At 35.0% G+C, this 26,241-nt stretch overlaps 1 protein-coding gene across 1 annotated transcript in view; it reads right to left on the reverse strand.

Annotated features, from left to right (window-relative positions):
• ARHGAP42 (Rho GTPase activating protein 42) overlaps positions 1–26,241 on the reverse strand; it is a 312,250-nt gene that overhangs the window by 24,823 nt on the left and 261,186 nt on the right. The window contains exons 10-17 of the mRNA XM_030829546.1: positions 24,718–24,827; positions 20,020–20,098; positions 18,595–18,634; positions 9,220–9,282; positions 8,174–8,248; positions 7,395–7,479; positions 6,664–6,722; positions 3,357–3,462 (exon numbers count right to left, since the gene is read on the reverse strand). Of these exons, the coding sequence (XP_030685406.1) occupies positions 3,357–3,462; positions 6,664–6,722; positions 7,395–7,479; positions 8,174–8,248; positions 9,220–9,282; positions 18,595–18,634; positions 20,020–20,098; positions 24,718–24,827 (617 nt within the window). The remainder of the gene's footprint in view (positions 1–3,356; positions 3,463–6,663; positions 6,723–7,394; positions 7,480–8,173; positions 8,249–9,219; positions 9,283–18,594; positions 18,635–20,019; positions 20,099–24,717; positions 24,828–26,241) is intronic.

Genomic DNA, 26,241 nt, shown 5'->3' on the forward strand with positions numbered 1-26,241 from the left:
CTGCAAAAAGGAAGGTGAAATAAAGGCATTTTCAGGAAAACAAAAATTGAGAGAGCTTATTGCCAGCAGATCCACATCACAAAAAATACTAAAGGATGTTCTTCAGGCTGAAGGCAAGTGACCTTAGACTGTAATTCAAATGCACATGTAAAAGCAAACAAATAAACACACAAAAAACAAACAAAAAAACCCAGTGTGGTAATTATGTAATTAAAAGAGTATAAATACATATTTCTTCTCCTTCCTTTTCTTGATTTTAAAATGCAATTTTAATAATATGTTTGTATTAATAATTATATTGTTGGGCCTATAACATGTAAAAATGTAATATATTTGACAGGAACAGCGCAAATGAAATGCATAAAGCAAAGCTGTACTGGAGTAAGAAAATAATACCAGATGGTAACTCAAATTCACAGGAACAAATGAAAAGGTTAAAAAATGGTAAATAAGAAGGTTAATAAATGTATCAAACTCTATAAATGTACTTACTCCTCTTCCCTCAACTTCATTAAGAGGCATAAAATTACATAAATAATTATAACAATGGATTGTTGGGATATAACATATATAGATGTAACATGTTTATTAATGATAGCACAAAAAGGAGAAAGAGGAAACAGAACTATGTAAAAATAATGATTCTATAGCTCACATGAATTAAGTACATTCTGATAAGATGTATATGATAAGCCCTAGAAAATCTATTACGACAAGAAAGCAGCAAAATTCAAACTGAATAGCAAAGACAACATGAAACATACAGAAAACAAAAAGAAAAATGGTAGATATAGGTCCAACCACATCAATAACATTAAATGTGAATGGATTAAACAATACAGTCAAAAGTCAGAGATTATCACACTGAATTAAAAAACAGTAAGATCCAACTATATGCTTTCTACAGTAGATATACATTAGACTCAGAAATACAAACAGGTTGAAAGTAAAAGGACAGAAGATGTATCATGCAAACAGTAACCAAATGAAAGCCAGAAGAACTGTACCAATATCATACAAAATAGATTTTAAAACAAAGAAATGCTATTAGAGATAAAGATAAAATATATTGATAAAAGGATCAAGCTGGCCAGGTGTTGTGGCTCACGCCTGTAATCCCAGCACTTTGGGATGTTGAGGCAGGTGGATCACGAGGTCAAGAGATTGAGACCATCCTGGCCAACATGGTGAAACCTCGTCTCTGCTAAAAATACAAAAATTAGCTAAAATTAGCTGGGCGTGGTGTCATGTGCCTCTAGTCCCAGCTACTCAGGAGGCTGAGGCAGGAGAATTGCTTGAACCCAGGAGATGGAGGTTGCAATAGGCCCAGATCGCGCCACTGCACTCCAGCCTGGCAACGGAGCGAGACTCTGTCTCAAAAAAAAAAAAAAAAAAAAATAGGGTCAATCTAACAGGAATATGTAACGATCATAAACATACCTATATAGCTAATAACAGAGTACCCAAATACATGAAGCAAAGTCATGTGCTCCTGAGTGGGCTTTCCAAACAGAGAACCAAGAGTTTTGTTTAGTTTCACATTTGTACTGAGAAAGGATTATTGGTCACCTGAATATTATTGAATTAAAAACATCGATTGGCAAATTTAATACCACTAGCAAATATCCATGTGTAAAATCAAAAGGTTTTCGTTTAGGAGAAATCAACTTTCACTTTTTCCTTTATATTCAAAAGAAAGTCCATAATAATTCTCTAAAATGTTATATCTCCTAATGAATACATAAGTCCATCCACAATATATATTTTTTATAATTTAATAACACTTAAATATTTAAATTTAGTTGAGAATCAAAGAAAACACCACAGATAGCAAACAAAAGGACTCTTAGGAAGAAAGCAATGATTTACACTGCTTCTCAGAGTTAATTAATGAAAATTTAGAATCAGTCCTTTAGTCTTTGGAATCCCAATCTAGGTTGATTGTCCTAATTTTTTTTCAGCCATGAAAAGTTGCCAGGGATCAAGAGTGTTATTAGCTGTTTTCTCTTTTTATAAGTAAATTTGTGGTGATCTGAATGCACGTTCCACAGCTGCTGTTCGGTGAGCAGGGCTTGACCTTTTGTAAGTTCAGAAAGAAGCCAGGAATGGTGGGGGAAGGATGAGCAAAGTAAGTTATATTTCAAATGCATATGGCTCAAATGAGCATAAATTGGGTTACTACTTATTACGAAGAATGAAGGATTAATCATTTTATTGTAAATCATGGTACTCATTAAAATGGGAAATATCCCTATTAAATACTAAATAATGCTACAGGAAATTCTTAAGTAAGTTTAAAACTGGATTTAGACATTTGTTTCCAGCAGCATGACAAACTAACTTCGGGCTTAAATATGTGTTTGTCTCTCTCTCTGTAACTTTCCATTTATAGATGGATAGATAGTAGATAGATACAATTATTTATACTGATTAATTTTACATGTCAGCTTGGCTAGGCTATGATACCCAGATATTTGGTTGAAGATTATCCTAGATGTTTCTATGAAGGTATTTTGTTCAGATGACATCATCATTTAAATGAGTAGTCTTTAAGTAGAGTAGATTACCCTCCAAAATGTGGGTGGGCCTCATCCAATCAGTTGAAGATCTTAAAAGAAAAAACTGAGTTCCCAGAGTAAGAAGGAATTCTGTCTCAAGATTGCCTTTGGATTCAAGCTTCAACATCAACTCTTCCCTGCCAGCCCGCCCTGTAGATTTCAGACTTATTAGCTTCCATAATCAAGTGAACCAATTCCTTAAAATCAACTAATCTCTATCTCTTTATATATATATTAAATATATGTACACACACACTATTGCTTTTGTTTCTGCAGATAGCTCTGGCTAATACAGTCTTTATCTACAAAGAGAGATGTTAAATATATGAATAAACTAGCAGCAAAGTTAGAAAAATCTCCAGAGATCAAGTGAAATCATGAATACATGGAGGGAATCTAACAGTTAAGTGTTAGTTTGACCTAGGGGAACCTGTTGACTTTAGTAGTATAGAGCACTGGTCTTCAAACTCATTGCTTATAATGCACCTAAAAGAATTGGGAGGAAAAAAAACTATATACTCCTTCATTTTTAAGTTGACACATCTAATTGTTTCATCATTAGTTTAACAATTGCAAAGGATATAATTATTTGCATAATTATATGCAAATAAACATATACAGGTACACACACTCATATAGAAATATCTTAAAAACAAACTGCCATACTATTTTTTAAGCAAATTCAATGGACTCTAATTATAATACCAATGTTATAACATCATCACACAATTTAAAAAGACATGAACAAACTTAACAATGAATAGTAAGTTAAATGAACAATGTAAGTTAGAGAATTACTTGACCAGATGCTTTATTAAGATGTCCAGCATCTCTCTGTTTTTCTCCGGCAATTTGTGAACCAATGCATGTACAGCCTCCACCCTGTAGTTTTGGTCATCAGATTCTGTTACATAAAAAAGATTGCAAATGCTCAAGTTTTAATTGCATTCAACTGGGTATGTAAACATTAGTAATCTAATCACAATGACCACTCCTACCCCTCATGCCTCATAGGCATTGCTTCACGTAGTAATGTCATTATCATTCCCTATGGCTTGCAGAAGTTGAGTAACTTTCCCATGGTCACGAAGTTAGGAAGTAGAGAAGCCAAAGAAGCCCAGTTCTACTGATTCCACACAGATGCTCTTAGCCACTGAACTGTATACTTTGATACAGCCAAAACTCATCACCTGCTTGGGTTTTACTACCTGAAGACAGAATCAAACCTTTAGAAATGTGAATGATCACAGCAATTGCTATAGACTGCCTAATGTGCCAGTCATTAGAGTATGTATTAGCCCATCGATACGGTTTGGCTGTGTCCCCACCCAAATCTCATCTTGAATTGTAGTTCCCATAATCCCAACGTGTTGTGGGAGGGACTCAGTGAGAGCTGAGGTAATGGAATCATGGGGGCGGTTATCCTATGCTGTTCTCTTGATAGTGAGTGAGTTCTCACAAGATCTGATGGTTTTATACGGGGCTTTTCCCCCTTTCCTCAGCACTTCTGTCTCCTGCCGCCATGTGAGGAGGCACCTTCCACCATGATTGTAAGTTTCCCGAGTCCTTCCCAGCCATGCGGAACTGTGAGTCAATTAAACCTCTTTTTCTTATAAATTACTGAGTCTTGGATATTTCTTCATAGCAGTGTGGTAATACACCTATAGAAAGCACCTAGAGATTCAACCCAGTGTGACCAGATGAAGCCCCAGATTCCTCTCCTTATCTTACAAATATAAAGACAATACAGAAGGGCTGCTCTGAAATGTTAGCATTATTACATAAACACAAGCCCAATAGGTTTTTAGCCCATAATGACAATGGTAAATGTAAAATGTAAGAAATCATCTACGGCAAGTATTGTCTGCCAAGTCAAAACTAAGATGTTGACATGTCTGCTAGAGAAATGTCTAACATTTCAGAACAAGAAAGTTTCATTTAACATTCTCTTACTGCAGCAAATAAATTCTGGGGTGATTGCCCACTTTACCAAATTCTTTCTCCAGAAAGTACTTTGACTCATGGGATTCACATTATGGGACTACCATTTCATCTGCGCGCAGCTATTTAGACGTGGAGTGAGGAGAGAGCCTGGCTCAGGCTAAACATGAGGTCTAACCTAGCAACTGGAATGGAGACATCAAAAATCTGATCTTTCTGCATATGTGAAAAGGCAGATAATATAAAATCAGGGCTGAAGTGACCAAATGTACTCCCAGAAAATCTGACTGGGAAGGAAAGTGAGAATGATAGAAATACAGTAGAGAACAAAGATGAGAGATCCTCCAGAAAGAGTGAGTAGAGAAATGTCAAATCCCAACTTGGCAGTTCCTGGTTGCAGGCTCATGGAAACCCTGACCTCTGTTCTACCAAGGAATTCACTGAAATATCTCTTAGGATCTGAATAACTTCCCCTTTATACTGAGGTGGACTTTTGCTGCTTGAAACCAAATAACCTAATTTTCTTAACTTAACATCTAGTAAATATGGCTATGTTAGGTCCAGACAAAAGATGAGTTCTTATACATGATATATAAGATATTTTAAATATCATGGTCATGAATATTATTATAATAATATAATCATCATTTGCCACAGAAGCAAATGGAGAAAAAACTTGTGACCAAAAGCTTGACTAAAACAATAAGCTCGTTAAGCCATTTTAGCCAAGTAGCTGAAATTTCTTTTGTTATAAAGCAAAATTTCTGTAAGAAAGGGTTCTGGGTTAAGAGTAAAAAGAACAAAGAACTGGCTTGCAGCCCTGATTTTGCCATGAATTTATTAGTGTCATTGTACATGTTACTTGCCCACTTTGGGTTCTGATTTCCTAGTTCCTAGAATGAGAGGTCAGATTATATATTTTCTCTGGTCCTGTATGTCTTAGAAAGATTTCTATGAAGAGGAGATAGAGTGGAGAGCTTCAAGAGAAAATTAAATAGTGTAGATTTATATGAGATCATGTGGTTAGTCATAAATGCTGGATTGAAAACCAAGGTCATTCAACTTTATCTGACACTTTTATCAGCACACATTTCCTGTGACATTACAATGTGGGCAAATAAACTAATGCAACTAATTTCTTTCTTGGATTGTGAAAGATAATCTGGTTGTAGTCACACCTCATACATCTTAACAATGAAATGCCAGCTCTTAATTGTTACCAGTTGTTGTGATGGGCTCAGATGGTACCTGGCACTTCAGTCTCAATGGTTTACAAATACACGTTACTAACTTCTCAGATAACATATGTCAACTCTTCCTGCTAATATTTTAAATTGATCTATCCATTCATATCACATGATGGCAATCACAGATCTAAACAAATGACATAAATGTGATCATTGCAAATAAAATATGAGGGAGAGGGGATTGATGGAAGCACCTGCTGTCTGCCAAAAATATTTGACTCATCTCCAGATTGAGGAATACAGCACACGAGCATGTGCAGGGACATAATTGTCTGTACATATTTAGAGTCCTGCTTAGTTGCTCTTATAAGAAACTGATATTTGTCATTCAAATGAAATGAAATTAGAATAATAATTCCTCATGGTTCTTTATAATCACCACACTTACCCAGTGAGGTCTCACTAAGTGTCAAAATATTTCAGTTAATTCTGCAATTTCTTATTGGCTTCTAAACCACAGTATAAATTACTAAATAGCAGATTAACAACTTTTTTTTTTTTTAAATTTGAGATGGAGTTTCGCTCTTGTTGCCTGGGCTGGAGTGCAATGGCGCAATCTCGACTCACCACAACCTCCGCCTCCTGGGTTCAAGCGATCCTCCTGCCTTAGCCTCCCGAGCAGCTGGGATTACAGGCATGCACCACCATGCCCAGCTAATTTTGTATTTTTAGTAGAGACAGGGTTTCTCCATGTTGGTCAGGCTGGTCTCGAACTCCCGACCTCAGGTGATCCACTAGCCTCGGCCTCCCAAACTGCTGGAATTACAGGTGTGAGCCACTGCGCCCAGCCCAGATTAACAACTTTTTAAGCAATACTTGAAAAAAATCTTCACTAGCTGATACTAGTAATATATGCCTAAGTACGGCAGCATAAAACTACATCAATTATAACGTGTATGTGATGCAAGTATACTTACTAACAGCAATGATAAAATCTTTGTGCAACTTGTAAGTCATCAGTGGTTCTGCAAGGCACCTACAACAGAGAAGTGAAGCACATGTTAGAATAGCAGTATCTTTTATTCTCCCCTAAACTTTAAATGTTTCTTTAAGAATTAGGTGACTGTTATTCATCAATTAAAAATAAAATAATACATAAATAAGTAAATAAAAGAATTGGGTGATTTGGCAGTATGATAGAGTTCCAGTAGTGGGGCCACAGAGAGACCTAAAACGCAGACCTCAAACACACCAATGTACTTCTTTCCATGACTGTATTAAGTACTTAGTATTTCTTTCCATGACTGTATTAAGAAGGGAGACCGGGAGTCTCCCAGTATCAGAATTACCTTACCAGAGCAACAAATATGGGAACAATAGTTAAAAAACAAAACAAAAACAACACAACTTTCCATTCCAATTTGTTATTTAAAAAAGTACATGAAACTCCCATATACATATGGGACAACAAATACTAATTCAGTACTCAAAATATTACATAGCCTTTTAAATTATTATTGAAAAAATCAAGTACAAGTTCCAGAACACTAAATGTAAGTGTTACCATGTCATGCTATTTCACCTCATGTGAGGGAACTGAGCTACCAAGTGAAGCTTCTGGACACAGACTCCATGAAGTTACGTGGTTACTACTCAAGGGGTGAGTCAGAGATTGCATCCAGAGTACCAGGAGTTAAACCCTCCTCACCTGAGGTAGTTTTTCAGCCCACTTGTTATCGTCTTATTGTCCCACAGTTCAATATCAATATCAATATCAGGAGGGGATTTAGGAGCTAGAAAGAATAAAACAAGGTGTTTAAATTGTGCAGTTCAAAATATTTCTTATGCGATTATGAAAAATGGGCACAAACATAAGTAGGTCAAAAGAGAGAGGTATTCATTTCTTAGAATGCCAAGAGTTAATGTTAGTACTGTTGTTTGTGTGAATTGATAAAAAGCTGACACTAAACCTCAAAGATAAATCTTATGAAATAAGTCTCTCAAATGAAATTATTGCTAATTGTTAACATGACAGAGCACTTACCATGTGCCTAGCATGCTTCTAAGTGCTTTACGGAGATTAACATATTCAATCCTCACAACTCTTTAGAGGCAGGTACCATTATTATCCCTATTGTTATAAATGAGGAAGCTGAGACACAAAGACGTTAAGCAAATTACTCAAGGTCATGAAACCTGTAAGTGGCTGAGCTAGGATTCCAAATGACTCTAGCTAGCATCCATGCATCTTATTGTATCTCTAGCTAACCAAAGGACGCTTGGGAGAAAAAAATACAGTATTATAAAATTTCCTCCTCAAATTCTCATTGTTCATCTATTATAAATAAACATTAAAAACTGAATACAAATATGAACTTTAAATATTATTTGAAAATATTCAAAGACAAGCACTAGTCAAAGAAGCCTATACTTTAGATTACCTATAAGAACACGAAAATTATGTAAGTTGCTTCATCCAAAACTTACAAAATGTGGTATTCATGAGTTTTTGAACTTTGGAGTTCACTCCTCCTATTCGGTAGAGTCCTAAAATGGTGATACCTAATGGGAAGGAAAATCACAAGAAAATGGCTTGAGATACAGCTTGGCAAGTACAGAATGTTAAAAACTCAGACATATGCCTAACAAAATTTGAAAGCTACTTATCCAATTTCACAGTCTAACTTTAGCAAAGCTATCCTGGAAATACCCATCAGACTTATATTTCTCAGAGCAGACATTGAACAGTGATTTGAAAGTCTCTGAAGATCTTCAAAGTAGCAAAGTGTAGCTGCCTACTCACCATTATTTGAATATAAAAAAGCAGTGAAGATGGGAAGGGATGATCAATATTACTCATGTTCTATTTCTTCAGAGTCATGGAGTCTCCTGCATGTTGAAAAGTTCTATGGCATTTATATCTTCATTTTAGAGATGAGGAAACAGATTCAGAGAATTCAAGGAAACTACTTCTCAAAATGTTGAAGTGGTAGCACTTAAAAATTTAAATATAACTTTATGGAACGGCAAAGCCCAGTATGAATTTTGCTTTAGCCAAATTTTCCTGGAAGTGAGTCTAACGTTTAACTGGAGTGGACTTCAAGACAGAGGTCATGATTAAAACGAAGAAAGGTACCAAAACTGTGGCAGTGACAAATCAGTAAAAGAAAGAATATAAGGAAGGAAGGGAGTGAAGACAAGCTCCTTAAGAATCTTACCTCCTTAATGCTTGGAAAAAAAAAAAAAAATCAAAGAGGTGCTGCAGTAATAAATAATGCAGGGTTTATCAATAAGAAGTACAGTGAGGCCTATTAGAAAAAAATCTAAAAAAGAAGTATGCCTAAAGCATGATTTTTAGTAAACTGAAGCTCAAGGTATAGCTATTTGTATACTGATACGCACATTTATATCACTCTTAAAATTAATCCACGTTAATGACCAAATACATCTTCAATGATTCATCTACTCTGAGAGTTTTCTATGTAAGAATGAGACACATGACAGGAATGCTATACCGATCAGGCAACACTGACCTCTTGTTTCCACAGCTTGAATGCATTTTCTCACAAAGTTGAACCCTGCTTCATTCAAATACACTGAAAATAAGAGAGAAATCGCATTAGGTGTTTATGCTGAACTCACATTCTCCCTTCAGTTGGCTCTGTTCACTGGGCCTTTATGACTCAACAGTAGAGAGGTTTTTACTGAGTTTTCCAAATATTTTGGTTAGAGGCTGACTTTTTATTTTGGGGTAGAAGTAGAGGAGGGAACTTCATCCTCACAGCTATTGTATCAACCTGCTAAGATCCTTCACAGAAAGTATATTACAATGATCTTATCCACTTTTCCTAAAAATAGCATTACTCCTTTATTACGTGTTTTCTTTTAGATGACAGGAGCAAATGCAGTAAGAATAAACCCTTATTATGTATTGAAACTTGTATTATAAAGCCTTTCACATATCCTTTCCTGTGATTCTCAAAACATTATGAGGTAAAGAAACGGCTCTGCAGTCTTAAAATGATTTCCTGGGTTGCTGAAAACCTCCACTACTCTCAGTTTTAAGATCTAGAGTCGGGATTCTAACTCAGGTCTGATTCTGAGCTCCATGTTCTATTTTTCATTTTGCTACCATATTTAAAATAATTCAAAACATGCATTGTCAGTCACTAAACATCCCCAAAAGGTCCTAGGATTATGAAATTCCAATTTATTTTCATTGTTTTTTGGATAGATTTTCTTTGGATCAATTCTAATTTTTTTAAAGGGTTTTGCAGCCAGATCAAATTAGATTACTTATTTAAAGAGAAAGCATTTATTTAAAAAATACCAACACCCAGAGGAAAAACTGAAAATTTTTTGAACTATGATACAAATTTTCATCACATGTGGTAGAGACATGATTTTTAAAATATTCTCAAATAGTAAATGAGGAGAATTCAAACCAATACAAATTTAAAACTAACTTCCACTTAAAGACAGTAGATTAAACACATTCTTGTAACTCAAAATAGATCCCCAGACAAAAAAAAATCAAAAAAATTATGATAAAAATCAAGAAACAGTAACAGCAACAAACTAAAAACTGAAAAGAATTCTAGGCACAGCAAGCCAATGGAGCTGAATTGATTGACAGAAAGGCGTGAAAAATCTGTGCCTAACAATGGAACTAGAGGTACTACCATGAAGAGGTATTTATTATATGTTGTTAGGTGACAAAAGTAATCGACAGGACAATAAGGCCTATTTTCTCAAAATGTAAAAATTTGAGGGTAGGTATGACTGTTTCTATTTTCCTAAGAAAAAACTCCACAAATATATATGCAAACTACTGGTAAGGAGAAAGAGGGCAGAAGTTAGAAATTGTCATTTTTAATTCACTAGGCATTTTGGGATTATTTGACATTTTGAAAAATATATATATGTGTGTGTATATATATGTATGTGTGTGTGTGTGTGTGTGTTTAGTACTCTAAAAAGAACTTCAAAACTCTAGAAATAAAAATGTCAAAACTAAAATAAGTATTGCCATCAATGGGAAGTGGCTCATTTATTTCTTTGTCTGCAGCGTCCTAGGTCAAGAGAACAGAACTCAGTGAATACTTTCAGTGAACTCAACATACGAAAATGAATGGCCTTGGCATCTCATTAGAGTGCAGCTGATGACCTACCTACATGAGAGTGAAGCTTTTCTTGGACACCAAAGAGAGACTGCTTGGTTCCAATAACCCCAAAATGCCCAGTGTAACACTAAGCATTCAGATATTTTTAAATACTTCTTGAATATAGGAAACAGGTAAGATGGAAAAGTGAGGAATCATTTAATTTTCAGTTTTAAGGACAACAACAAAAACTAAGACAAAAAAATATAACCCTAGGTAAAAACAAGACACTAGCATTTTTATATCAATTAAAACTGCAAGTTCCTGACATTTAAAATGTTTGGTACTACAGGTCACGTTGTTCCACTTTTCAATAAAAAGTTATATTAAGAGAAAAAGACAACCATTTTTTAAAAATTTCAGTAGAACTTCCTTTCAACAAAAAAGAATGAAGATAGTTGTGACATATAAAACAGAATTTCTCTCTTAAGTATTCATTTTGAGAAAAATAAGTAATAAGCAGGCTGTACCTCAAAGTATACTGGGATATTTGGCAGCAATATTCCAGTCTTTTCTAATAAACTGATATCACAAGCTCATCACGTAGAATGAAATCTTACTGTCAGTCTAACTGCAGGGTTATTCTATGGATGCTGCTGATGTATTCCATGGATCCTGTACTTAGCTCTCGTCATGTGAGTAAATACAACATTATCAATCAATTCAGAGATGTGGAAGAATATACTGTGTTGGCAAAAATAACCATGAATTTTTGTTTCCTTTGACCATCCTTTGCTTTGACTGAAAGAGTAGTTTCATGGTGCAGAAATAGTGTCCAGCTTTGTTTAAAGCCAGGAAAACCTAAGGCCAATTCTCAGCTCTAGTATCACTGCTGTATGTCTGAGGTGGGGGAAATATGGTTATTATTTTATAAACTCAAGTTCCTTCATTTATAAAATGAGGGAAGTAACAATACCTAAGTTAAACAGTTGTAGTAAATGAAGACAAACGGAAGAGTGCCTAACAACGGAACAAGACGAATTCAATGCTAGGTTTTTTTTTTTTAAATATCTGCTCCTGTCTACACGTCACTGTTATATGAAGGAAAACATAAGAAGAAATTATAAAAGAAGCCAGTCATTAGTTCTAATTAGATGAGAGGGGCAGTAGTTACTCTTCCACTTATTAGCTCTGTTACTAGGCATGGTTTTGATCTCTCTGTGCCTCAGTTTCCTCTCCTACAAAATAAAGATAATAGTATCTTCTTCATAGCACTGTTTGAAGATGAAGTAAGTTAACATTTGCAAAGCTCCTAGAATAGTGTATGCTTAGAATATAGTAAGTGCTTTAGAGTATTGGCTTTTATCATTATTATTGACTAGAGAAGAACGCAAATCTCTACATATGTAAATTTCGTGAATAAGGCATTCTTCCCACAGGGCTAAAATCACTGGGGCTTGAGGGACTGTCAGCCACAAGTGTTGTTTTTTGAACAGGCATATATCACTTTGTCACTTATTTTTAAAATATTCGTGGATAGAGCAATGATCTGTTTCTTCAAACAGACATAGATCAGGCATAAACCAGGCAGGCCCTGTGAACCTAGTCACTGAAAAAATAGTAAGTTGGATATTAAGAAATGTCCCTATGTGCTCATTATACCTCAAAAAATACAATGAAAAAACATATCCTCTCACTAGGGCTAAACAGACTATAGCAGACTGAAATTACTGTTTACCCATTATCTGTTGTCCCTCCCTGCAAGAAGATTATATTTCTCAGCACCCTTGAAGCCAGGCTTGGTCATGTGATACGCACTAACAATGAAATATGAACAGAAGTGACACGTGTCTTCACCCAGCAGCCACTAAGAGCCAGTATGTGGCTTACAGTTTTCTTTTTCCCTTGTCACAGGACCAGCAATGATACAAAGGGAGGCTTCTCTATCAACTCAAGTTCCAGAGTGAAAACAATGTTGAGAGCCACCGCTGACCTATATGGACACGTACTATAAAGAAATGAACCTTTATTGTCATCAGCCTCTGAGACTTGAGGATCATCGATTACCAAGCATAACCTGGCCAGTTCTGATTTAATTGTGTATAACTTAATTCACTGTGGCAAAACTCACTGAAATAAAGGCAATCCCACACAATGAACTTTTCCTCCCTTAACTGGAATATATCCCTTTTGACTACTGACTTGTCAATTCACATAACAAAGGCAGCAAAGAGCAGCAGTGGCAGTGCCTGTTGATGGTTGCTTTGCAAACAACCATTGACTATAGACAGCGCCTTCACTTGAGCACCCAGCCATTTCTTCTGAGGTCTGAGAAGAGGACAAGATGGCTAAAATAGTTTGTCTTCCAATGACTGTGGATGATGTAGTCACAAGGATTGTCATTTCTGAGGGAAGTCAGCGGCAAACACATTCTGTAATGGAAAATGAGCAGTTTTCCAAAGCCAAGAAGGGGTTACTATACTTAATGCATCAGTGCTCATGAGAATTCAACTAAAACGTGTCCTCTTAACATCCAAAAACAAACAAAAAAACAAAAAAATCAAAAACACCCGGGAACTCTTTCTTGTTCAAATGTCGATGGAAAGGGTTATTACTAAATCAAATTGCACCATTAAAAAGGCTGATAATTAATGATAATTCTCCTTCAGTGGAGGACAAGGTACTCCTGGGGCAACAACATGGAGAAGAGGATAAGTATACTACACAGGAGAAATAAGGATTGCTGATTTGGGCTCAATGCTTGGCCCAGAGCAGGCAGCCAATACATGCTTATTGATTGATGGCTTGCTAGTTACTGGTTTGTACCAGCATTGCTCAAGTACCTTCTCTGATGGGTTCTGTAAGGGTTAGAGTTTATTAGCTTACATGAGCTACATTTGTGAACACTTCCCCAGTCCCAAGCCCTACCCCGGCCCTGTATCTCCTCTATTGTAGAGAGAAGCAGAGGGATACCCAGAATACAACTACTACCAAACTCTGTAATATGAGAATTAGAATTCTATAACATTAATGATACTTGGCCTTCATGGGTGAGGGTAGAAGCAGAAGACAGACTAACTTAATCAACTTAATATATTCAATCAAAAGTTAAGTCTAAACCTTATTTTTTTCCCCTCTGTAAACTGTTCAGGGATAAAGCTTTTATTGAAACCTTAAAAAAGTTTCCATAAGGCAGTTTAGCAGCACAAAAGCTATTAATCTCAAAAGAATTCAAACAGCCATGAGGAAAGGAAAAAGAATAGTCTTCCACAGAGCTAACAAAGCAGAAGTCCTTATACCTTCAATTTCCTAGCAATTCAAAACCTAGTATGCCCTTACAGATGTAATCTACTTGACCTTACAGTACATTCTCAGGGTTGACAAAACAAAGCAACATTTGTCTTTAATTTTCAATTCACTTTGCGGATCTCCTGTTTCAGATTAAAAGGTCCCTTACAACAGATAACTAATATCATGCTATATGTTAACTGAAATAAATAAAAAATAAATAAGTACATTTATCAGTATTCATGATACCTACTGGACCTTTTCTCTGCTCCTTAAGGATGGGCAGTTAACTCTCCATAGCCCTGGCCCAAACTGTTCTTTCATTCTGCTCTGCTCATGAAGAGCACTTGAGCTATGACATCTTCTCGGGCCTCTGTGATAAAAACAAAACTGTAACTGATCAAAGATCAGGGGATTATATGGTAAAGAAGGAGGATGATAACCTAGGGACATCTGAGAACTTCCAGAACCAAACTATCTAAACCACAATATGAAGCTCAAGAACACTCATAACAGATGGTAACCGCATAGAATGAGAAGAAAAAGCTCATTGCTGCGGAGAATAGATACACAGGTACACTTGAGGAAAGTCACTGAAACATACAAGCAGAAATTTAGAGCTGTTGGGAGACTTCAAGATTATCTTCTGTTCCAATCCCTTCAATTTTGTATAAGGACGGAATGTTAGCTGATGTTGTCATTACACATATTAATATTGACTTTTATTAGCAGAAACGTCAACGGAAAAGAACTTCCTTTTTCTTACTCGCAGCATTCATACTTTGAAAATGGTAAATTAAGAGTAACTATTAATACAAGGTAGGAAGACTTTTGCATGTTAGTCTCACAAAGAGTAGCATGAAACTACAGTCACAGCATAGTTTTATTCTTCATTCCGTGGCACTTGTTCTCTGTAAATTCATACTATGGCCCTATTTTAGAATATTAGATATTTCTTACACTGTTGCTTGTAGGATTTTCCGTGAAGGCACAGATGTTATGATTGCTTCTAAATGGCTGGCATTCAAAACAAACGTTTACCTAAGTTGTATATTTTACCATCCTAAACTTCATTGTCTTCAGCAGTTCAAAAACACAAACACATGTTATGCAAAACTGAGTTTCCAAAGGAGAACAAGAGTATTTTAGAATAAGTGGAAGCCATCTGAATTATGGAGGATATAAATGAGCACTCTTCGAAGTGGCCGGTGAGTTAGGGCTGGTACTGGTTTCCAATACCAATTACAGGAGAAGTTACATATTGAAATTGATGCAATGCTACCTTTAGGGGAGTCAAATATCAACTAAAAAGAAATACAAGATCTCAAGAACAGGATGATGTACAAAAAATGGTTAGAGGGGCTGACAAAAAGACACTGATTTAAGCACTTAACACAACGAGCTCACATGACTTATTCAAGACCTAACAGGTATGAGAATTTCACAATCACTGAAACACAAATTTACCCAAGACAGGAGTTCGAGATCAACATGGCCAACATGGTGAGGCCCCATCTCTACTAAAAACACAAAAATCAGCTGGGCACTGGGCGTGGTGGCATGTGCCTGTAATCCCAGCTACTTGGGAGGCTGAGGTAGGAGAATTGCTTGAACCCAGGAGGCGGAGGTTGCACTGAGCTGAGATCTTGCCACTGCACTTGAGCCTGGGCAACAGTGTGACACTCCATCTCAAAAAAAAATAAATAAATAAAAAAAATTAAAAAAACCCTGACTCAGGTGAATTAGGAATACCACAATGTCCACCCCAGAGCTGCTGGCAGCTAAATTTTGGAAAGTGAGTCCAATCCTGTGCCTTTGAGCCACGGTTTCTTTTATTAGTAGCAGCTGCCATAGTCTTGACTTTTCAATAGGGTAGTGATTCTGTTTGGGTGAGCAAATTTGAATCCCCATGTGTGTGACAGCTAAAAATAAGTGTAATTTTCAATAAGTTTCATCTATGCAAAAGTAGTAAGACCTTTTGAAATCACTATGCAATTTTTTGTGTATTTATTTAGAATGCTTACAATACTTAATTTTAACATAATACTTAATCTGCATTTATAAAGTGATTTATTAGATTAAAAAAGTTGCTAGGTGTTGAAAAGATTATATTTGTCAGGATCACAAATCCATCTAATTAGGGTGACTCTGAGAGAATAAAATTTACTATTTTGTCATCAGTTGATATGTCTTAAGGAAACTTCACTGATTAAGTGTACAAATGGGAGAATTCTCTCAGATTTATGAAAACAAAATAAAGTGGAAATGACTTAGTTTTAAAAGTTAGTGCAATTACAAATAAGATCTGTATACTGATTAAAAACAGGCTTCAAGTAAAAATATGGCTTAAAATAAATCAAATATTAAAAACAAAACTTAAAAATAAAGCTTAAGATTCATAACTTTTAAGCACTAAAGTAGAAGCTTGTAATATTTCTTCTATGACCAAAAATCTTCCCTTGGGTAATAAAAGCCTACTGGTACTAATGAGAAGAATAAGAGCAAATCTGTGCTCAGCACATGTCTCAGGGAAGGCCTGTATTGACTACTATGGAGAAGAGATGGGTTCTGTCACAAGGAGCTCAGAGTACTGGGTAGGAAACTAATATACCATACAAAAAGCCAGAGTGTGAGAAATGATACAAACACATGCACTCTAGGACTGCTATTTTTCTGACACAGAAACCATTTTATAATTATAATTGAAGGCACAGTGACGTTTCCGGTGGCTGATACTGCAGGATACCTATTTCCAGAAGAATGATTCTGTACTGCATGAAGATGCAGACTCCCTCTCATTCGTAAGTACGTTAGTTTTAGTGGTACATTTAACTAAGCATCAGTATATTCTGATCGACTTGACTATGCCACCATTCAGAAGCCCTACTCAATACTGTATATAGGTACAATTGTTTTCCATGAAGGATTTGTCCTTGGCTAATTTGAATTTGAAAGGATTAACCTTATAGTGGATATCAACAATCAAACTAATGTTAGAAAACACATTTTACACCCTTCTCAAATGCAATTTATACAAAAGATTATTTTTTAGGTAATTATTTAGAATGAACATTCAGTACATACAAAACTCTTACAATTTGGTTAATGTATCTGTGATTAGATAAAAGTTGGCAATAAAGGATTTTGTACTAATCACTTTCCTTGATTCTAGTAAGGAAGTAAACGTAAGAATAAAAACTGGAAATAGTTTTTTAAAATATTATTTAAAAATAATTTCAAAATTAGAAGTTATTTAAATTATTATTGAAACATCTTTGATATCATGCATTTTCTTTTGATAATTTCTGAAGTTAATCACTAGAAAGCATTTAATTCAGATAAAATAATAGGTTTTTTATACATTCAATAGTTATAACTTTCAAATGAGTGCTTTCCTAGTTTATATTTATTCCATTCTAACTCGTATTTCCATAGCAATCTAAATGTCAGGGTTGGCCAGGCACAGTGGCTCATGCCTGTAATCCCAGCACTTTGGGAGACCAAGGTGGGAGTGTTACTTGAGGCCAATAGTTAGAGACCAGCCTGGACAACAAAATGAGACCTCATCTCTATTAAAAAATAAAAATAAAATAAATAGGAAAAGTAAATGTCAGGGTTATTGAGTTTGTTTGAAAAATAAATTTAGAAGCCATAAGACAAAATCCACTGCATCACATAAAATTTGGAATTGCTTTCAAAGTTATATACATAACCCTAGAAACAAATACACAAACTAATTTTAAATATCAAATAAAATGACTATGTAAAGCACTTATGAAAATACCCTAAACTAACCACAGATAAAAGCAAGAAGTTGGCAGGTAATTAAAGAGTATTCAGAACATGATGAAAAACATATAAACTGTGTTTATAAAGAATGGCTACAAACTAATGATTTAGTAATAATACAGTAAAAACATCTTTTCCTACATATACCATGTGTAATGACAAGGTCCTTATATTTTACATTCTGAGTCACTATCCACTAAAACCAGCAAGAAGTGTTTATGTCTTCAGTCTTATACCTGTAAGAAAACTGGAGCAGAGAAAATAAGACAAAGAAGCTCTCTACTGTTTTATATATTTATATTGATATAGATATATAAATACAGTATTTATATATAATTATATATTTTAGCTTGATTATATATAATTATATATTATATATATTAATATATAATATATTAATATATAATAAAAATATATTATATAATTATATATTAATATATTTTACATAAATAATCGAGCTTAATATCAACTTTCTCAAATCTCTATCAGAGATAAACCAAGGCATGTAAATAAGTAAACCCCAAAGAAATAAAAATTAGCTTTTGTTACTGTAACATCAGAGGTTTGTGGTTTTAACATTAGAAACATCGTAAATAAAAATTTCAAAGTTGCTGAACCATGAGATCAATGGTGTTATACTATTTCCCTAGAATACTTACAATCACATAATGCTTTTGTGTTAAAAATGACTATATGATAAAATTTTAAATAACTACTAAAATGACTTACTTTCTTCTTTCTTGCTTATAATGGCAGGCAGAGTATAAATCTAAAAAACAAAGGATGTCCATTAGTTACTTCCAGTTAATGACCCAGCACAAAAGATTAGCAAGGTGATATCTGTACACTAATACACGAAAAGAGTGTCTTGATTTCAAGGTCCTACAACTGCTGTGTCCACAGCACCATCTGTGTACCATCAACCAACCTCCTTCCTGTGGTTCAGCCACCCTCACTTCCCACTCTTTTTCCATCCGTGGCTGCGCTGCCCTGGACAAGGTTCTGCCTCCATCTCATTTAAGCATCTTATTCTCTGCCCCAGTATGATGCATAATGTGCCTTTCTCAGGAAGTATCTCATAATGGATTTCACGGAATTGCTCCTTCTTCCAATTTCCTGCTTAGCATGTTCTCAATGTACACAATCCTAACTTCTACACTGTTGGGCTAACAAACTATTCCCTAAATTTGCTCTAAGTCAGGGCTTCTCAACTATTTCTGGTAAAGAGTGAATTTGCTTTTAAATCTATTATTAACGTTTGTGTAAAATATAATAAAATTGAAATAGAAAATAACCAAAAAATCAACGCAGAGTTCCAATTTTTAAATTCAATTTAACAGGCTTAAAATAACCCAAGTGGCTACACAATTTTCTAAAGGCTGAATCACAATTTCTGTACTGATCTTACTGTGGACTGGTAAACACAGTTTGAGGGAGGGTCTCAAAGTCTGAGGACCACACTTTGTTTGGCACTATTGCTGTACAGGTTCTTTGCCATCTAAAGAATGGTTCTCAAGTGACAGGATGGCGACTCTTATTTCCTCTGTGTGTTCACCCTCTACTGATCTAGTAACAGTGTTCTTTAAGGAAAACAGACAGTGATGAATGATTCAGCCTCCTTTTTACGTAAGCCTTCCTATTTTTTGTAAGTAGACTATCATACCAATCTCAAAATAACTATTAAAAATGGGGATGTGTATGGAAGTGAAAATGTCAAGCCACGGGGAGTTTTATTAAGTTATACTTTTTAAAAATGCTCTTGATTAGAGAATCAGTTCTTACCCTGAACCTTGTTCATCACTCTAATCACATGCCTAGCACAGGCCTTGCAAAGACTGGGCATGCGATCATTATTAACTGAATAAGATAACCTAATGGGTGGAGCCAAGGTGATGAGTGTAAGTAGTTTTTTAAGAAGTAATTTTAGGGTTTTAAATTAGTCCCAAAAGTCCCCTTATAAAATAAGTCAGAAAGGTAGAGTTATGTGCCATGAGTGAGACTAGGAAACCATAAAAGTCTCTACTCCCCCGATTTCCTTTTTTAATATTTTCAATTATACTACAGGCAAAACATTGTATACTATGAAAAGAATTTCCATACATTATAATTATTAGGACAATAAAACCTAAATTATAGAATGTATCATAGTCTTACCGGTTCCTTCCCATCCATGGCTTCAAGCCAGAGTTTCCTATTAGCTTCTGAGAAGGCCTGTAACGTGATGATCCCATGCCTATTGAAAACAAATATTTTATATATTTACACATTTACTACTTTTTAAATTCTCAGTTAACTAAAAAGATAAAATTTGAAGAAAAAATTTAAGAGAAAAGAGAAATGAAGACAGAGGAGAAAAACATAGGATTTTTTTTTAAAAAGATAAATTGAAATATAATACTTTCAGAAAAATCACTGGGCATGCAAAAAATGTTTTTAATTCTAATGATCACAGGTGGTAAAATCATTAAGTGTTTCTGGTACAGGACAGTCTGAAGGAGACTAGTTTCAAACTATTTCCCTTGAAATGATCAAAAAGGATGAGAAAGTTACATTCTTCAAAGCCATCTATGAATTCCACAATATGAGAACTTGACCCTGATGTGGTGCAGTCTAGTCACTGAAAACAATTACAATGAATATGGAACAATGTGGAAAGCCTCATACCATAACTAGGTAATATGTAAAAAGACACTAAAACCAAAGCATATCTCTATACCATGATGACAATATTGAAATGAATTCATTTAAAAAGAATTCTCTCCCATGCGGTCATTCTGAAATAGTTACTTGAGGATATACTTCAAGAAAGAAAAAAAGACTAGGGGGAGGAAGGGATAAAACTAGCATATGGAGGAAAAAATATAAAATATTAGAGACAAAGGAATTAACTTAGTTAAACAGAAAATTGAGGGATCTGTGAAGAACATTGAGATGAAAATTTTATTATAAATATTTTATAATTAAAAACCTGAAATGACAAGTAATAACCTACATCTCTTCTGCAAACAAGAACACAGATCATGAGAATCTTGAATATATATCAAGATAATCTGATGTTGGAGAATTTAAGCCAGTGTAGTAATACCAACAATAAAATACTGAAAATCAGTATTTGTTGGATATTTACTATGTGACAGGCACTGTGTTATGTCTCCTTAATTCTCTCATTTAATCCTGAAAACAATCCTTTGAGGTGGGGACTTATTATCCTTAATTTACGGATGAAAAAACCTAAGTACAGAGTTTAATAAAAAGCTCCACGGTTATATAACTGGAATGTGTTAAGAGAAAGCACTAACATGTTGGTATTTGTCTACACAGAAGATCCAGAGGTCTCTACACAAAACTATTAAAACTAATAAAGAGTTCAGCAAGTAGGTCACATAAGAGATTGATATATAAATAAACTAACAGCCTCTCTATGCAGTAGTCTTAACCATTTAGGAAAACAAAATTCAACTTATAAAAAAGAATCCTATTCAAAATAATAATAAAAAGAAGGTACCCAAAAGTAAATTTGTGAAAAGATGTGTAAAATATTCAAAAAGAGGTTAATTCCACACCCATTGAAAACTTTACTGCAACTTCAGTCTAAATTCCAAAAGATATTTTGAGAAACAAGGGGAAACTTAGTAAGTGGATCTTAAAAATCATAAGAACGCAGGGCAAAAGAGTCAACATAGTTTAAAGCAGCCTAGGAATAGGGTTGCCCTACTAGATACAGGCATACCTTGATGTATTTCTCTTTGCTTGATTGAGCTTCGCAGATAACTGCATTTTTAACAAATTGATGGTTTGTTTGTGTCAACCCTGTGTTGTGCATGTCTATCAGCACCATTTTTCCAACAGCATTTGCTCACATCGCGTCTCTGTATCACAATTCGGTGATTCTTGCAATATTTGGAATTTTTCATTGTTATTGTATATATTATGTGATGTATGAACAGTGATCTTCGATATTGCTATTGTCATTGTTTTGGGGTGCCATTAACCATGTCCACATAAGATGGCAAACAGTCAATTAAGTTGGGTGTACCAATGCTCCACTGACTGGCCATTTCCCCATCTCTCTCCCTCTCCTTACTCTCCCTATTCCCTGAGATACAACAATATTAAAATTAGTCCAATCAATAATCTCACAATGACCTCTAAGTGTTCAAGTGAAAGGAAGATTCACATGTGTCTCATGTTAAATCAAAAGCTATAAATGACTAAACTTAGTGAGAAAGACACATTGAAACCCAAGATAGCCTAGTAACTAGGTCTCTTGTGCCAATCAGTTAGCCAAGCTGTGAATGCAAAGGAAAAATTCTTAAAGGAAATTAAAAGTGCCACTCTAGTGAATACAAAAATGCTAGGAATCAAAACAACCTTACTACTGATACGGGGAAAGTTTTAGTGGTGTGGATAGAAGATCAAACCAGGGGAAAGTTTTAGTGGTGTGGATAGAAGAGCAAACCAGCCATAACATTCTCTTAAGCCAATGCCTTATCCACAGCAAGGCCCTAACTGTCTTCAATTTTATGAAGGCTGAGAGAGGTGAGTAAGCTGCAGAAAAAAAGTATGAATCTAGCAGAAGTTGGTTCATGATGTTTGAGGAAAGAAGCCATTTGCATAATATAAAAGTATAAGATGAAGCAGTAAGTGCTGATGTAGAAGCTGCAGCAAGTTATACAGAAGATCTAGCTACAATCATGGATGAAGGTGGCTACAGTAAACAACAGATTTTCAGTGTAGATGAAATAGCCTTCTGTTGGAAGATGCCCTCATTTAGGACTTTCACAGATAGAAAGAAGTCACTATCTGGCCTCAAAGCTTAAAAGAATAGGCTGACTCTTGTTAGAGGTTAATGTAACTGGTGACTTAAAGTCAGAGCCAATGCTCATATATCATTCTGCAAATCCTAGGCTTCTTAAAAATTATGCTAAATCTACTCTACCTGTGCTCTACAAATGGAACAATAAAGGCTGAATGACAGCACATCTGTTTACAGCAAGGTTTACTGAATATTTTAAGCCACTGTTGAGACCTACTGCTTAAAGAGGTTTATTTCTAAATATTACTGCCCATTGACAATGCAACTAGTCACCCAAGAGTTCTGATAGATTTAAATGGAGAAAAATATATTCATGCCTGCTGACACAACATCTATTCTGTAGCACATGGATCAAGGAATAAGTTAGACTTCTGAGTCTTATTATTTAAGAAATACATTTCATTAGGCTTTCACGGCCGTAAGTAGTGATTCCTCTAATGGATCTGGGTAAAGTACACTGAAAACCTTCTAGAAAGGATTCATCACTTTAGATGCCATTAAGAACATTCATCCCTCATGGAAGGAAGCCAAAATATCCACATTAACAGCAGTCTGAAAGAAATTGATTCCAACTTTCAAGGATGACTTGGAGGGGTTCAAGACTTTAGTGGAGGAAGTTACTGCAGATGTAGTGAAAGCAGCAAAAAAGCTAGAATTAGAAGTGGAGCCTTCTAGAAAATGTGACTTTATTGCTGCAATCTCATAATAAAACTTGAAGGGACTAGTTGCTTCATATGGATGGGCAAAGAAAGTGGTTTACTGAGATGGAATCTTCTCCTGGTGAAGATGCTATAAACACTGTTGAAACGACGATAATGGATTTAGAATATCATATAAACTTAGTTGACAGTGCAGTAGGGCAGGATTTGAGAGGACTGACTCCGATTTTCAAAGACGCCCTACTGAGTAAAATGCTATCAAACAGCATTGCATGGTACAGAGAAATCTTTGTTGAAATGAAGACTCAATTGACGTGGCAAACTTTATTGCTGTCTCATTTTAAGAAAATGGCCATAGCCACCCCATCCTTCAGTGACCACCACGCTGATCAGTTAGCAGCTACCAACATCGAGGCAAGATCCTTTGCCAGCAAAAAGATTACTACTCACTAAAGACTCAGATGACCATTCGCATTACTGAAAATATTTTTAAATTAAGGGATATATATTTTTTACACATAATGCTATTGCACACTTAATGGACTGCAGTGTATCATAAACATAACTTTTATATGCACTGAGAAACTCAGAAATTTCTGTGACTCAGTTTATTATGATATTAGCTTTATTACAGTGGTTTGGAACCTAACCTGCAATATCTCTGAGGAATGCCTATAGCTATAGGCTGTAGTTTATGATCATATATAGTAACTCATCGTATACAAAGGGTATACATGGATACACACAATAAGCTAGTGTATTCAGAATATTGTGGCAGTAATGCAGGAGAAGAAAGATAGATCATGGATTACAGAGCAGAGAGCAAGAAGCATACCCATTCTTATTGTAAACTTAAATTATAAACTTAGATTCACAACATTTATATCTCTTCCAATACTTTGGGCTAAGAATACCCAGAACAGTGCTTTGCACACAGGAGGCAACCTGGAGGCATTAAACTTAGTTGGCTGAAAGAAGCTTATGGTATTCCCACCTGCATCTTATTCCTTAGAAGCAAGGCCACTAAGCTTCAAAAGCCCACCAAAAGGCTGATCCTGGAACCATGAAATATGCCATTGGATTCCTTCATGGTGATGGGGACCACGAGGCCACTACATGCACTTTCTCCTAATACAGTCATTTATATTGATTTTTCGGATTCTGCTTTGAGTGATGCTACTGTTTTCTATCATCCTGGATCTGATTTGCTTTTTCGAAAGCATCATGCAATAACAACATGAAAGAATGAGATAAACATGTATACTGTTTTTTAAAAGACTAAAAAACACTTGAATGCTGTTTCATGTTTATATTTAAATACAGAAAGAGATACCGTTTAGCTTATGAAAAAAATAAAGTGAAAAGAAAAGCTCAAACCTTTCAACTACTTCTATGTCAAAGCAGAATCGTTTGTCAATTGAATCTGTCTTTCGTCGGATACAAGATTTTAATTTAAACATTTCCGGTGAGCTAGTAACAAGGCCATTCTGAAACAAGAAGAGTACCACAGTATTAACATGCTGACAAGTGAACTGAAATATATTAAATATGTGAGCTCAAGTTGCCATATTAAAATGTTTAACAGTATAGGTTATGTATAAAGGTCACAATAATACCCTGTCTTTTTTTTATTCCTAATGTTAGCTGTCCGATCATAATACATAAAACCACTTAATTAATGGCATGTGCATGTTTTATTTTAAAGAATTATGTAACATGCCTGTCCAGTACCCTTCAACATATTTACTTACAATGTTAAATTATACTATAATGTACATTCCCTCAATACTTAGATTTAGAAAATGTAAAGTCACTTAACATCACAATTGGATATACAGAGTGCTTGTTAGGATACAACATTTGGTGCTCTTCATCAAAACTCCCTGGATTGCAAAGATATTAGTATCATATGTGTGTCTTTGTATTAGAGCCTTAAATGATAACTAGCTCAGGTTTACAAGAGAGCTACCGAAATAATATAGTTCCAGTATATACATGATATAATAGTATTGCTATCATGTATATCAGGTTGGTGCAAAAGTAATTATGATTTTCCCATTAAAAGTAATGGGAAAAAAAGCAATTACTTTTGCACCAACCTAATGCAATGTGATTGTTTTGCTGGTAACCGAATGCTGCACTGCTACTAAAACTGACTCTCTGGACAAGATCCAACGTAGGCCACATTCATAGGAATTCTCTTTCGTAACTGAAATGCCAGTCTATTTTAAGGGGAACATTTACATAATGCATGGTTAATTCTATCTTTGGTTACAAATGTCATCAATTTATTAATAGAACTTTGGCTTGGCCTACTTACATTATTAACTGTCACATAAGTTGGATTTACAGTAGTAACTATTAGAGTAAAAACTAGGTGTGTTATGGCACTTAATAACTTCCCAGGATGGTAGCAACTAAGGTTTCTTTTTCTCTGGTACGTTCTCCTTCATTTTATGTCTTTCAGTTTGAATTATTAGACTCTGATGAATGCCCAAGTACAATAAGTTTCAACTGACGTATTTGAGTATGTGTCTAAGTTAGATCAACATTTACCTCTGCCATGATCTATACAACTAATTATCTGGGTGAGGCACTTACTTTCTACTAACTTTATTTCCTAATCTGTTAAAATAAAGCTGGACTAATTATCTCTAGTGTAACTCCCAGCTTTATCGTACTCAGATTGTGACCTAATTAATTCACAAGTACAATCATTTGCCATATTCATACTCTAACTCACAAGAAGATTATATGCCACAGATAAAGCTCTCTGCAGCATTTTCTCAAACAAAGTACTTTGTATTCTATACTGTTCACTAGCCATGTGAGACATTCAGTGACCAATTTACTTTTGGGGTAAATGAGCATCTACTGGTTTCTTCTGAGAAAGCTTGTTAG

This window comes from Nomascus leucogenys, chromosome 15 (genome assembly GCF_006542625.1).
Source record: "Nomascus leucogenys isolate Asia chromosome 15, Asia_NLE_v1, whole genome shotgun sequence".
Taxonomy (NCBI): Eukaryota; Metazoa; Chordata; class Mammalia; order Primates; family Hylobatidae; genus Nomascus; species Nomascus leucogenys.